The sequence below is a fragment of the Xenopus laevis genome, chromosome 3L (genome assembly GCF_017654675.1).
Source record: "Xenopus laevis strain J_2021 chromosome 3L, Xenopus_laevis_v10.1, whole genome shotgun sequence".
Taxonomy (NCBI): Eukaryota; Metazoa; Chordata; class Amphibia; order Anura; family Pipidae; genus Xenopus; species Xenopus laevis.
In genome coordinates, this window is record NC_054375.1 from 55,098,875 (window position 1) to 55,114,552 (window position 15,678).

At 40.7% G+C, this 15,678-nt stretch overlaps 1 protein-coding gene across 1 annotated transcript in view; it reads left to right on the top strand.

Annotated features, from left to right (window-relative positions):
* Positions 1-15,422, top strand: part of n4bp3.L (NEDD4 binding protein 3 L homeolog) — a 33,228-nt gene extending 17,806 nt beyond the window's left edge. The window contains exons 2-5 of the mRNA XM_018252267.2: positions 5,843-6,268; positions 7,610-8,179; positions 11,271-11,528; positions 12,360-15,422. Coding sequence (XP_018107756.1) covers positions 5,870-6,268; positions 7,610-8,179; positions 11,271-11,528; positions 12,360-12,854 — 1,722 coding nt within the window. The 5' untranslated portion in view covers positions 5,843-5,869 and the 3' untranslated portion in view covers positions 12,855-15,422. The remainder of the gene's footprint in view (positions 1-5,842; positions 6,269-7,609; positions 8,180-11,270; positions 11,529-12,359) is intronic.
* The last annotated feature ends 256 nt before the right edge of the window (positions 15,423-15,678 follow it).

The window sequence follows — 15,678 nt, forward strand, 5'->3', positions numbered from 1 at the left end:
GTCAGACAATAGAGTTCCAACAGCACACAATTCAGATTTTCTTTTCATTCCTGGTTCCCAGCTGTGTTTTTGTTTAACCTAGTAGTGATACATCATTTATTTTAACATTTAGCAAAATAAACTTCCAGATGTTGCAGTGACTGTTTAAACTTCTGAATTACAGGAATCATCCGGATCCTTTGGTTTTGTACTTAGTAATGTATATCCTTAGCTTAACACTTTGTAAACAGGGTCAGCCTTCATTAACCTTTAGCCAACAGGACAGTTTTTAGCCCTGCTCTTTTGAGAACTTGGTTTTTATTGTTCCTCATGCACTCACTGTAGGGGGTGACCTGCTAGGTCCATGGCTGACGTATTTGACAAATGGATTTTTTTTTCACAAACAAGGAAAAATGCAGTGCATTCATTTATACACATAGCAGGAACTATCATATGTATTTTCTGGACTCCATCTGATTTGGTCATAGCCTTCCTGTGAGCATACATAAGCTTAAGTGAGCAGCATTTTTAGTATTGATTTGGTTGACTTTATCTGTGGAAAAAGTTGTGATTAAATAGGATGGGGTGTCTTGGCATAATTTGATGGCGCCAAATTAGATTCAAGGGCATGCCCCAAATTGTCCCAACTTCAGACTGGCAATTGATAAGAGATTGTCCAGTGTTAAGGGCATACAGAGACCTATTTTGAAGACTATTGGCCAATGTATTGGGCCCTCTGGAGGTCCTTACCAATCGATATATGGACAGTTTAAAAATCCAATCATTTGGGTCCCAAGTCAATGATTGTATTATAATGGGGCCTACATAAACCCATTAGGAGAAGACCACATCAACAAACTAATGTTTTCCTCAAAAGATCAGTCTCCGTCGGGCCCCATTATGATCCAATCACTTACTTTTGGGCCAAGTGTTTGGATCATCCCGATTTGTCCCACTGTGTTGGTGGCCATATTGGTTAGATATCCATTCATTTTGTGACTTCACAGTCCCATAGCATTATGTACCACACAAAGCTTTATTTATTTTTAATTCCTCTCTTTATATTTTTCTTTTTTCCAGTGCTTTGAAATCAAAATATTCCAGTTTAAAATTCATTAGAATAAGAAAAGTATTTTTTCAAGGGTCTGGATAATTTTGCAAGGCGCTGTAGACATGAAATATTTTGTGTTAGGCAAGTTTCCTTACAGCTCCTGTGCTAGCCACCTGGCTTTTTGTGTAACACTGCTTGATTTGTGGCCACTCGGCTTATCTCTGCCTGTCAATCCCAGGAAGATTTATTTCCTTGCCCCTCTCTAATCCTCTCCTAATTCTTTTAACCCTGGCTTCTCTCTGATGAGTTTCAGAAAAATCCGATGTTCTGTCATGTTATTTGTTATAAGTACTGGCACAAACTCCTGTGAGCTCCTTCCATTTTCCTCTCTGAACATACTGTAACTTGGTGTCTGTGCATAAACATGTGCTCACGGTTTGGTGTCAAGAATCCTGTGGGTGGAATTCATCTGTCTCTGGCTCAAACTTCAGAAATCTATTTGATCCTTTTATTTAATAGATGCCTCAATTTCAGGAAGGAACAGAGTAACAGGGTTGTTTCTAATTGTGGGAGATGTGCAGTGTGATATATCTTTGTCTTGGTTTCCAACAATGTACACGTCCGCTAACACCAGGCCATTAGTACAGTGCTAATCCTGTCTAGGTTTTGCTAATCCAGTTTCAGTTCTTAAAGTGATACTGACACTAAAAAATTACTATTCAAAATATTAATGTACATCAAAAGTTACCTATAGCTCGTGTTGATCGTTTTTCACTGATAGGGCTGCTTTTGTAAGTAATTGTTACTTGAAGTTCCTAAACCTGACTGTTTTGCCAACCTTACTGTCCCTTCTCAACATGTCAGTTAGAGTTTCTAATGCTAACAGCTTAAATATGGCAGCCCCCCTCAAAGAGGAACATAGGGGATCAGATGGGTAATGTAAAAGCATCTGTAAATACTGTTATGGCAAAATTATAGATAGCATGCAAAGACAATATTATGATCAGTATCTCATTTAGGGTTGCCACCTTTATAAAAAATTGACAGTAAATTTGTAATACCGGCCCGGCCCTGGCAGGTATTTTACCGGCTAGCCCGTTAAAATACCGGCCGGGTGGCAACCATATTACATTGTATGTATGTAAGTAAGAAAACAGCAACTGAGAGGTATAAATGATATCTTATATGGTTTTGTATAAAGCCCTACATCAGTGCTCACATGGCCTCCTTTGATTTTTCATGCTTTGGCCTAAAAAAAGACATATTTGTGCAAAAGGATGCAAAAGGCGGCACTCCGGTAAAAAAAAGAAGGTGGTTTATTGAAACAGGTCACAGCCTTAATCATAGGCTTACATATACATTTGTGTCACTTCCTTAAATAGGCTCACATGGCCTCCTGTGATTTTTCATGCTTCAGCCTAAAAAACGATACCCACTAATCAGAGGGCACAATTAGTACAACGTGCTTGCTGTAACTTGTACAAGTTTTACCACTGCAGTCAATGAATGATCCATAATTTGGTAACCCGTTATTAAGAAAGCTCTAAATTACAAGAAGGCCATCTCTGATAAGATGTTATCCAAAAAATTCAAACCTTACTAAATGATTTTCTTTTTCATTGTTATAATAAAATAGTACCTTGTACTTGATCCAAACTAAGATATAATTAAGGTACGAAGATCCAAATTACAGAAAGAGCCGTTATCTGGAAAACCCCGGGTCCCATGCGTTCTGGATAACAGTTCAGATACCTGTATTATAAAACAGCAAAGGAATATTTCAGTGTAACTACTGTCTGGTTGCTATTGGCTACTGAACCTAGAGTATATTTCTGCTCAGCATCCAAGTAAATTTTATTCAGAAAGCAAGTGTTTAAACATTTAGGGCAGCGACAATGCGCTTCTTCGTCGATTAATCTCCGCAAACTGACTCCCTGCTGGAAGATGTACCGTATATACTCGAGTATAAGCCGAGTTTTTCAGCCCCCAAAATATGCAGAAAAACTCTACCTCGGCTTATACTCGGGTCAAGCGCAAAAACGGTCCAAGAATAGTCGCCGGCGTCCAAGAATAGTCGCCAGCGTCCAAGAATAGTTGCCAGCGTCCAAGAATAGTCGCCGGCATCCAAGAATGGTCGTCGGCGTCCAAAAACGAGATGCCGGCACCTCCAATGGGAGCAGAAACCCTCAATTTTTTGATTGAAACTTACCAGAAGCAGCAGCATTTCTCACCCTAAGCTTTCCCAGTTTTTGGAGGTAAAATTAGGTACCTCGGCTTATACTCGGGATGGCTTATACTCGAGTATATACAGTAAATCGCCAACGGGATGGTGCTTTGCTTCGGCTTTCTGAACTCGCCCGAAGTTTCCTCGTGAGGCAACTTTGGGCAACTTCGGAAAATGAATCGTTCCTAGTGTCATCCCGCTGGTGATTTACATTCTAGCCGGCAGGAAGGCAGAATCAGTATCAGGGTTATCCCATTAAATGCCATTTAAATGCAGTCAGTGTACCGGAAATTTTGCTTTCAGAAGTGGGCCTGATTGATTAACTCTGGTCAGCTTTATATTAACTCTTTCATGACACCTTATCAATTTCACTTCAGCCTTTCTATTCTCTGCTTGGCACACGTTCAAGAAATCCAGTCATAATGCCCTTTGCCGTCAATGAAATGTCCAAAAAAGGGACCTTAAAACAATAGCCTTTTTGAGAACCTCATTTTCTGAAAGTGACTGCGTACAGATATGCCCTATCCTCCTTTTCATCAGTGACTCATGTTAAATGGCTGGTGTATTGCTCCATAGGCGGCTGCCTCTTCCCCTCCAGCTGTGTGGGGATAAAACCTGAACTTTGCAAATGGAACAGCTGTTTCCCTTAATCCTGCTTCAGCCTGTAGTTAACCAATCTGCTTCCTGACACTGGTGCTAACATTTCAGCTTCTTTGTTGAAGGGTAAAATGACTACAGGTATGGGATCAGTTATCTGAAAACCTTTTATCCAGAAAGCTACAAATTACGGAAAGGCTGTCTCCCATAGACTCAATTTTATCCAAATAATGCAACTTTTAAAAAACGGATTCCCTGTTTCTCTGTTATAATAAAACAATACCTTGTACTTGATCCAAACTAAGATATAATTAATCCTTTTTGGAAGCAGAATCATCCTTTGGGTTTATTACATGATATTCTAGTAGACTTAGGGCAGGACTACATGGCCGATTCAGCCATGATCCGACGCGCTGCACAAAATCACAGGCGTCACGTCAGATGCGACAGAAACAAGGTAAGTAATGGCAGTGTCGGATCGTGTCGCATTGTTGATGCAACGCGACACGACTGTCGGATGCAGACGCAGCGTCTGCATCCGACAGTCGCGTCGCATCAGTGCTGCTACACGATGCGACAATTAAATTACTTACTTTATTTCCGTCGCATCTGACGTGACGCATGTGATTTTGCGCATCACGTCGGATCGCAGCTGAATTGGCCATGTAGTCCTGCCCTTAAGGCAGTGATCCTCAGCCAGTAGCTCATGAACAACATGTTGCTCCCCAAACCCTTGGATGTTGCTTCCAGTGGCCTCAAAGCAGGAGCTCATTTTTGAACTCTAGGCTTGGAGGCAAGTTTTGGTTGCATAAAAACCACTGCCAAACAGAGCCTCCTGTAGGCTGTCAGTTCACATAGTGGCTACCAAATAGCCAATCAAAGCCCTTATTTTGCACCAAACATTTTTTATGCATGTGTTGCTCCCCAACTCTTTTTACAACTGAATGTTGCTAACGGGTGAAAAGGGTTGGGGACCCCTGCCTTAAGGTATGAAGATAAAAATTACGGAAAGATCTGTTATCCAGAAAACCCCAGGTCCTAAGCATTCTAGATAACCGGTCCTATACCTGTACTCTAAATAGGTTCATAAAGACTTGGTCTTTTGTAGCCTTGTTAATTTCAATGTCCCTTCCCTTCACATTTGTACTGTATATATGATTTGGAGCCTTGGAACAAGAGACACTCTCCATACACATGTACCCTGAAGCACTCACAAATAAGTTGTGGGTAATATTTACATAGTAACATAGTAAGTTAGGTTGAAAAAAGACACACGTCCATCAAGTTCAACCTTTTAACTTTTTTAACCTGCCTAACTGCTAAGTTATCTGCTTATTTAGATTTTGTGGTGGGTGCATTGTGCATCGACTGTAGGTCTGGTCATTTGGGCTATCAATTGAATAAATTGAACAGTGGAAGGTAGCCAGACGCATGTATGGTAGCTCATACTGTATCCATCCAATCAGATTGATTCATGCTTAATTAGGTATGTGCTATATATCATTATCCACTTATATGTAGAAAATATAGATATGAATAGAAGGCATTTTACTGCCTATTTAAACAGCATTGCCAAAATTACAGCCCCAGAATAATGCACAATGTTGAGTAAAATATGGTAGATTCTAACTTTTAGAAGTTATGAAAATTGCCTCCTTTGCAGGCGATAAAATGGCAGAAAATAACTTTGCTTTGGTAATTATGGGAATCACGGTGCCCAAATCAGTCATGCGTGGGTGCTTACATTGTTGGTTTTTATTTACTCATGTATTATTGTTCCTGCACAAAGACCCCAACTTGGTTCAGCCCTGAATGCAGAATTCTTTACAGCTATATAGTTTGTCTTTGAACAATTCAAGCCAGTGAGTAAAGAAGCTGTCCCAAGTATATGTACCATTGTCAGGCATGACTGCATTGCAGGCCCAGAGGACAGGAAACCAATGTTAAATTCTGATACTAAACTGACTTTTATGTTCAATTTCCTTTCCTAGATGTGCCGAGACCTCTGCTAGATCTCCATGGCAGCTGCTCAGACCTTCAATTCGAACTGTGACCCTGGAAATTTCCATAAACTTCAGTCTTTCCCGTCTGAGTCTGTGACGTACACTTGTAAAATGGGAAGTGTAAGCAGCCTGATTGACAAGCAGGACTTTCCACATGACGGATTTAACTTGGACTTTAAGCCATTTCCTGAACCCAATTGCAAGAGGGGACTGCACCAGAAGGAGTTGCTGAGCTACTTGAACATCACAAAGAAAGAAGTTAAAAGTAACAAAAAGTTCCACTCTGGCCTGGGATTCAGAAGAGAACACAGTGTGGAAGGAGGGGAGAATGACTACCCTGTATTCTACCACAAAGATCACCGGGGGACAGAGTTTAGCAAGTCGTCCCTCCCGGAGAGAGGGCACTTGGATAAGGTGAGTCCCCTCCATCAGTAATCCGCAAACTGCCTATCTAGGGCAGCAAATACATTTTCAACCCGAATTTCTAAATCTTATTAACCTTCATGTTGGCCTTGGATTGAATTGACAGTCTCCCTAAATCTCACCCTTACTGGCCTTCAAAGTGGGCTTTCAGGTGTTTCTTGGAGAGTAAATGGGAGTTTACCCATACCTCCCAACATTTTAGAAATAAAAGAGGGACAAAAACATTAGAATTTTTACCACGCCCATTTTTGTGGCCAAGTCCCCATGTTCATTTTACTAAATTTGCCAGGTTATGAAAGTTTGAACTTACTTCTGTGTTTTTTTCAGTTATTACAGTTTTGCTAGTGAAGATGAATTGCCCTTTAAGATGTGAGTCTAATTTCTTCCCAAGGGACCTCCTTATCTAAATTGTTACGATTACTTATTAGCTTATCTCAAAATTGTTACAAAGTATCTTATCTGCACATGGTGGCTGTTCTGTGCTCTGTGCCAAAAGCCAATTAAGTTAGAAACTTTGTCTGGCTGAGGAAGTAGGGACTTTTCAGTACAAACCCAGGACTGCGGGTTGAGCTGTCAAAAGCGGGACTGTCCCGCTAAAAATGGGACAGTTGGGAGGTATGGTTTACCCAAAAACTCACCCTAATCTGCCTTGAGGTTGAGCTCCCCTACCAGTACCCCATATCCCCCAGGGGGGAAACACCACAATATGGGAACCACTAACTTAGAGGAAACCGTTTACTGCAAGATAGCTAGATAGTGAAAATCCTGTATTGAATACTCATTTACTCTAATACTCTAATTTATAACTATAACCCTGTTTGTGTTTATGCCTTTTAATGTATGGTAAACATCTGTAGTGCTATATAAATAAATGCAATACATAGAAGGAAAACGTGATCCCAATATTTCAGTAGCAGGTTACTACTGTGTGTATAAGTAAATGAGTTTTATTATATGGTTTTCTAGATGCACTTTATCACATGATACACTTGTAAGACAGAGTACCAGGTTACAAAAGTTACTAAAGTTAATGCCAGACCAGAGCTTTTTGTTAAGGAGAATACGTTCATAATGGTTGTGGGTCACATTTTAATCAATGGCAAGCACTGGAAGTCACGTCAGCTCCTAATACTCCCATACAAGTTTCCTGGCGAGAATGGCACACAGCCAGCGCTGGTGTCAATTGCCATTGTAGTTATAATTTGATGCAATTTCCATAAATTCTCAGTGATGTACATGAATAACTTTTACCAGGTAAAGGCACGAAAAGAAGGTGCTTTATTCTGGGCACAGAGAAGGAGATTTATGGTTTTTCACCTCTTTTCTTTTCAGTCTCGCTTTGGACCTTCTGCCTTGAGGTCAAACGTAAAGGCCTTCATGTCTATTCAGAGCTTGTATCAGTCTGGCAACAAACTATCCAAAAGCAATGGCAGCCTGAACACAATGAGTTGCGTGAGCAGTCCACCTTGCCGTGGTCCCTTACAGCCAAGCAATAGTCATTCGAATAATCAGAGTGAAAGTGGAAATGATGAAGAGGACGACAGTCTGTCTGATTCAAGACAAAACTCCATCAATAGTTTAAACTCTTACAGCCCTGGCTTTAGTGTAGCAAGGGGCCAAATAAGTGCTTCCTTGGGGCACATAAATCACATTGGAGGATCGCTGGACCAGGCTTCACGAGGGACACGAGACACCATGGCTGGTGAGAAAGGAACTCTCTCGTGCAGGAGCATGGCCACTCTGAGCCGTCTGCAGTGTTCAGGCGAGCCACCACCACCATATGAGTACTCTCAGTCAGTGGAAGATGTAGCACGCCAGCTGGAGGAGAGGCTTCATGAGAAAGGGATGGAAGCGCGGCAGCTGAGAAGGAACGCAAGCGACAATGATGATCCTTTCACTAAGGTCGGTATTTGACAATAAGTTTATGTAAAATATTCCCTTTATCCAAATGGTCATTTAGGGTTTTTATGTATTATCATTAGGTTAAGAAATAGTCTGTAGTGTCCTTTTTACCAAATTTCTGTCTTCCATTGAAGGGAGGGCATACTGCTAATGTCTGCTAATGTCGGATGTACACTTGGATAACTTTACAGAGGAACTATTGCGAAAATGAAAATGTAATATATGATTCATCATACTGAAATAAGAACATTTCTAAATAAGTTCAATTAAAATTCTGAATCGTTTCTGAAATAATCAAGTTTATGTTCACTATTCCTCTCTCAGCGTCTGTCTCTCTTCATTCTCTCTTCATGCAGGAGTTGGGTATCGGATATTCATTGACAGTTACAGTAGATCCAATATATCTTATAGGGGCTCATTTTGCCTAGAAGATGTATTAGAGCTCACTCTATTAAAATCACCAGAAATCCTGTCTCTCTACATGCAGGATTTGTGCAAAAGGCAGTTATTTTGTTAGATTTTGTTTGTACTGGAATCCGTTATTTGAATGAGCTCTAATACATCTGCTAGGAAAGGAAGCCCCCCCTATAATATATATTGGATCTAACTGTCAATGAGTATCTGACACCCAACTGCTGCATGAAGACAAACAAATGCTGAGAGAGGGATAGTGAAGATAAACTTGATTATTTCAGAAACGGTATCGAATATTTAATTGATTGTATTTAGAAAGTTTCTTATTTCAGTAGAAGCTTATATTCAGTTTTCATTTTCGCAATAGTTCCCCTTTAACACAAATCCAGATTCTGTGTGACATAATATGTGGTGCTGTATCTGGGAACTCTGTTGCTCAGGGGTTCTATATAAGATGAGAACAAGAAGGAAATCAGATGGCACTGATTTCAGTAAAATGTGCCAAATATTCTTGGTTTATTGAGATCTCCACACAATGTTTCGGGGAACCTATATCCTTTCTCAAGTTCTCTCCTTGGATAAACTTGGATACACTTGGATAAAGTGGCCATGTATCAACACCCGCACCAAGGCCTACAAAGCAGTCGCTATATACCCCAATGTGCACCATGAGCTTTCATGAAATGTTTTTTACGTAGGAGCAGATTAATGCATAGGCTCTATAGTCTACGGGCCCAGTGTGATCAGGGACCCATCTAGTTTTTTTTTAATATTTATTTTTATTTGCGTTACTGGATCCATTCAGGCACACCTGCTGGGAGAAAAGGGCAGGCAAGGCACATGCGTGTGTGTGTGTGCGCCTGGATGCGTGCTGATCGATTGGCATGCCAAACTTGACCGGTGGAAAGAGTTTGGGTGTAAGCATGTCCACATCTGCATGTATCCAGGCCCAGCAGTAGCCTAGAGGAGGGGGGTGGTCTGTCAATGTATCTTAGGGGCCCCACATCTCATTAATCCCACCATTGGTTTTACATGTCCTTATATATCCTTTCACTATAACCCTACAAAGGAATTATGAGTCATAGTTTTGTGAACTGTAAAAACTTGAATCTACAGTTCAATGACACACAGGATTGTGAATATTTAGGAAAACACTGTTGGTTATGCGTGAATCACATTGATCTCTGTTGGGAAACAAGTGACTTCTTAAAAGGTTAAGACTGACTGCTTTAGTCATCAATAAGACTTTTATAAAGGGCCAAGAGGCACTTGTCTGTCTGTCTGTGAGACCACACTGGTGAGTGACTCGAGTGTTGGCGATTGAATCAGTGTGAATGATGCATGATCACTCGGCTGCCACAGAGGCTTTGATAAATATAGATGATGCTTGTGAGGCACACACGCCCCTCCACAAATAGTTTTCATGATAAATATGTGTGTTCCATTTCCTATAGAAACAAGAGATGTCTATATAAGTGTAGTGCTTTTGTGTCTGTTTTTAATCTGCAGTTGATCAGTAATGTATATTTCAGTATTAAACCAGCTTTGAATCCATCTATTTGAAATATTGTACCACATACTGTTAAATACATATAGGTAATAAGGGATCACCACTACATGTTTTAGCAGAGACATTTCTCAGTATTGTCTATGTCGGTATCTTGTAATCACAGAAAGTAACTGCAACTAGTAGCTCTGGAGCTACTTTTTGTAGCAGCTACTTGCTGTGGCTACAAAATGCCAAAAAAAATACCCTGCCGTAGGGAATACTGAGAATGGCCTCGTCTAAAACACATGTAGTGTCTTAGCAAGCTAATTATCAGCATTGTCTATGTTGTAGCCATGACAAGTAGCTGCTGCTAGTAGGTCTGTGCGTCTTCACCCTTAGGATGGCAGACGGGAGTTTATTCGCTCAGCGTCAAACCTCCTTTACTGCGGGCGACTAATCTCTCGCACTGCTTTCCCATCAGCAAGAATACGAATCACAGCCGGGATCTCTTCGAATTCCTGAAGCTGCCTCACCCGTGATTCATATTCTTTGCAGACTAATCTCCCCATCTGCCACCACCCTTATGGTTGATTCTCAGGATCTCATTGCTAAAATGAATTTTGGTTTTCCAACGTCGCCCAAAGTTGCCTCACAAGGAGATTTCGGGCCATTTTGGAAATCCAAAGCGACACTTATACCATCCCGCTGGCAATTCACATTCGGGGAGATTAGTCGCCAACAGCAGAGAAGATTTATAGCAGGCGACTAAATCTCACCCTAAAATATTCATTCAAATCCCATACGTTGTTTCATTTTAAAACAAATCGTCAGAAAGCTAACCCCCCTAGGATCATTCCAGGTATATATATTGCTATGGTTTAAGGGTTTTGTGTATCATTATAAGGATATTAGAAGTCATTAAGGAGTTGCATCATCAGATAAGGTCTCAAAGCCACCAGAGATGTAACAAAACACTGAGGTGACTTTTATTGTCCTCATATACTAAAGATAATTCCCTTCTATCTAATAAACAATCCCCCACTACATCATATTGGATTTCTGTTGAAGCACTGGAATGTGCAGAAGAAGACATGTGATTAAAGTTTGTGACACAATATCTTGCCAGACATGATCTATGTGATTCATATTTATATACTTTTACCCCCCCCCCCCCCGGAACTCTTACAGGTGTTTGAAGACAAGCGTCGACTTTGGATGGAGGAGCTGGATGAGCTGAAACAGATGTACATGTCTAAGCTGCAGCAGATTTCCCAGCAGGCTCTACGCAGCCAAAGAGCCCTACAGTTGCAGTTATACAAAGTGCAGCAGGAGAAGAAGCGTCTTCAGGAGGAGCTCAACTCCCTACGAGGCGAGAGTGAGGAGTTGAGACAAAAACAATCCCAGTCAGATAATTCTGGCCCAAAATTAGAGGACTCAAAGTGGGAGGTAAGATTAGCAACATAAAGGCTTGTGGTACTTTAACAGGCACATGTGCCTGTTAAATATTTTTAAAGATCTATAGAAAGTGGTCCTGCCAATCAGGGATTTTATCAGCTTGTAAAGCTCCAATGACATAGGATATAAATTTATGATAGGTTCACTTATCAAGCCCAACATTTTTGCGACGGTTGCCATTCTGCAGATTTGGCCATTTACATGGTGCCAACATCTATACTCTATGGGATGCCTTGCAGGCTCATACATTAAATACGTTGAATGACGTGGTTCTTCGCCGACGCTATTTTAAAGCCTACCCAATTGGTGTCTAACCAAACTACAGTCTTATTGAAATTCATGCTAAAATGGTAAAAGAAAAACAAAAAGACAAAAAAGTAATCACTAATCACATTGAATCACTTTTTGTTTTATTATTTTAAATGCAATTTCCAAAATGCATTTGCAAGGGTTAAAAAAATGACATCAGTGTGTTCTCCATATATTAACACACCCCTCAGGCAAATGGCACACATGGCAGTTTTCTTGCATTTGCATTTTTTCATAATGAGGCATTAAAACTGCAAACTATCCCATTATCAATGCTTGTTGATGTCTTTTGAAATCAGATCACATTTTCTGTTGAGTATAATTTGAATTGTCCCAGTACTGATTTGTTTCAGCAATTGGAGAACATTTTGGGTATATTGGTGCTGCATTTAGAGAAAGAAACCAGCAGTTATTAGATGTGCCATAGGTCTTTTTTATGTTTTCATTTTAATACTAAAAGGCCCCCTGAAGATCATTGAGCATTACCCGCTTTATCCTTTGTCTCCCATACAGATCTCTCAGAAAGCTGGTGAGATTTCTCTTCTTAAGCAACAGCTGAGAGACTCGCAAGCAGAGATCAATCAAAAGCTTGGGGAAGTGGTCAGTTTGAAATCACAGCTTCGGGAGGCAAAAGTCCTAGTGAAGGAAAAAGAGAAAGAATCTGCAGAACTATCGACTCGCCTCCAGGCTTTAGAGAATGCCAAAAGCCAAGCACCGGTGGATTTGCCAAGAGATAATTCAGACACTATAGACCTAGAACGCCTACGGGCAGAGCTAATGCTTGAAAGGCGTCAGAATGAAGCCCAGATGTTGACCTTTGAGACTGAGCGAAAAGTCTGGAAGGAGGAAAAGGATAAAGTGCTGAGGTACCAGAAAGAGATACAGTCTAGTTACCGAGAGATGTATCATCGCAATCAGGTTCTTGAGAGGCAAGTCCTAGAACTAAGGCAGGGTGTGGGACAGTCTCCGAGCTCCCCTGCCATCTGGATGGATACAGTGGAAACCTGAACATGGAAACAGACCAAAAACGTTTCTCTATCATGGCTGGACTGCTATTTGGTGAGAGATTAGACTTTGATATCCTCTCATACACGGGCAGATATGAAGTCATGTTGAACCATTATGGTGGTGTGATGCAGTATCGCTAGCAGTGATTGGTGTGACCATCACTTAGACTCCGAAATACATTTTCACTTGTTTTCCACTTAAAGTGACAATGAGCTTTGCCATTTGACAAAACACCAGAGCTATGACTACCACTCCAATAGTGGCAACGAGAGACTTGCTGGTAATTGGGAATCATGTTCCGTTACATCCATGCAATCGGCATTGTAAACAAACTAAATTATTTTTAGTAGGTAACCCCTTAACGAATGGCATCTATTGTATATAAATATGAGTATTTTCAGTAGTGTGAAATGGATGTTGCACTAATGTGTTTATTTCGTTTAAATGGAACGAGTCACTGTGAGACAAGTGTTTTACAGAAATTTTTAGAAATTAGGATTCCATTAAAATTACATGCACTTCAGGTGCAAGGTGGTCTTTCATAATCTATCTTTGATGCACTAGTATAGCCTAGGCAGGATTTATAATCACTGGCCTTGCAGTGTCTACATATCCTTGGGCCTTCATTTTAGAGCAGGGGTCCCAAACCTTTATTACCTGTGAGACACATTCAAATATAAAAAGAATCGGGGAGCATGAAAGCATAAAAATAGTTCCAGGTGGTGCCAAATAAGGGCTGTGATTGGCTAGTTTGTAGCCCCTGTGTGGACTGGCAGCCTACAGGAGGCTCTGTTTGGCAGCACACGTGGTTTTAGAACACTGGGAGCAACATCCAAGGGGTTGTTGCTCACAAGCCACTGGCTGGGGACCACTGATTTAAGGTGGCCATACACTATAAGATCCACTCGTTTGACGATGTTGCCAAAAGAGCGAATCTTTCCCCGATATGCCCACCAAAGGCAGGGTGATATTGGGCTAATCCGATTGTTTGGCCCTAGAGCCAAACATTCGGATACAACAATGACAAAGGGCGTCGAAGGGACAAGGACCGCATCAACTAGCCAATGTGGTCTTCAATTGCAAGGGAAAATCAACCTCCCAATCAATAAATCAATATCTGGCTGAATTTTCCATCAGTTATGGAGGCCTGTCGGAACCCATATACACTGGCAGATAAGCTGTTGAATATCGGCAGCTTCAATCTGCCTGTGTATGGCCACCTTTAGACAGTGAGGGTTCAGCAGTAAAGCATAGCTTGTTTCGGCAAAAGCTTTAGAAGAAAAGAATGAAGTACGCTCTGCCTAATTAATGTTATCTGATATTTGCCTTCATTACAAGGGCTCAATCACTTTATATTTGTACACACACTGTATAAATGGCACCTTGATTCTTTATGGATCATTTTGGTGACTTTAGAGGCGATAGGTATGTTTAGAAACATGTTTTACGGTGAAAGCCCTTAGGAGAGAATGGTAGGTGTCTGCATGGTGCATCTGTCTGTGCACGGTTCCTGCGGCACTTTACTCATTTTGCCCCGTGCAGCACTCAGAAGAAAAAGGCAATTTGTGCCTTTGATCTGACAAAACTTTTAGGAGCTCTTCATCATTTTAGTGCACCCCCAACAGAAGGTGAATATTAACCTGGGGAACAGTGTATGAGAACTGAGCTCAGTAGAGGAACACAGCAAGGCACAGGACTTTTACAAGAGCAGTTGCTGTGAATTAGACTTGTAAGACGTAGGCCCCTGCAACTTTACTGTGTGGCTGATATCCATCTTGGGTACATAAGTGGCGCCTACTTGTTGCCACTTAAATTTTAAATGTATTATAGTTTTTATCACTCAGGGTCAATGGGTTATAACCAATACACATGTCCTTGACAAAGCTGGATCTGACAGATTTGAATGTCTGAGTGGAACTAGCAGCATAATTACATGTATATAGTGACTGGAGCATAAATACTACTATGTTCAAAACTCCTGACCACTGACAAATGTGATCAGTCTTCTAACTTAATACAGAAAAAAACTGAAATACCTCCCTAACAGATGTTTATTTTTGTAAATACGATCAGTGCTTGTTACACTGAGGTATCGTTATTTTGTTTACATCTATGGGATGCCCTTGTATGCATGTGCATGTATCTCCACTCGCAGTTTAGGAATGGTGGCAAAATGGCAGGCCTGTTTTGCTGAGTATGCCGTTTCACATGGTACAGTTTCTGGCATTCACCAGCCGTATAATTGTATAATTGTCCTGGGAATAGGCTACAACCCATCCTTGCATCCCAGTGCCAGGTAAAGTTGTTGGCTGTTTGGAACAGCAAGAATGCAATAGGTTTATTATTAGTGCTATACTCGTCTCTGGTTTCACATCAGCTGGAACGTTTCAAGTTTCAAGTGGCCGCTTTATTCAGTGGTTTTGAAAACTAGGGAAGAGAGGCTGGTCTGTTGCCTGGCACTTACCTAACATAAATGAAGTAACATTTTCCATTTGTGTTTTTATTACAGTTTTCTTTTTTTCATTGTGAACCAATTATATCTCAAATAAATTGGGTTGTTTTTAATAACTATGAATAGGACTCTTTTCTTGTGTCTGAATGAAGAGAAAAACATGAAGTAGGTGTAAAACCTTGGGGGGGGGGATATGGGTAGTGCAACTTCTAGAAGTACACATGGACATCCTGAATTAAACATTGAAATGAATATTTTTATTGATATAGGGCTACTTGAGAACGAAACACTGTACAGCAGAACAATGAATTAGTGGAACAAATGGGGGTCATTACAATAATAAATACAAATAAGTACAAAACACAAAGCAAA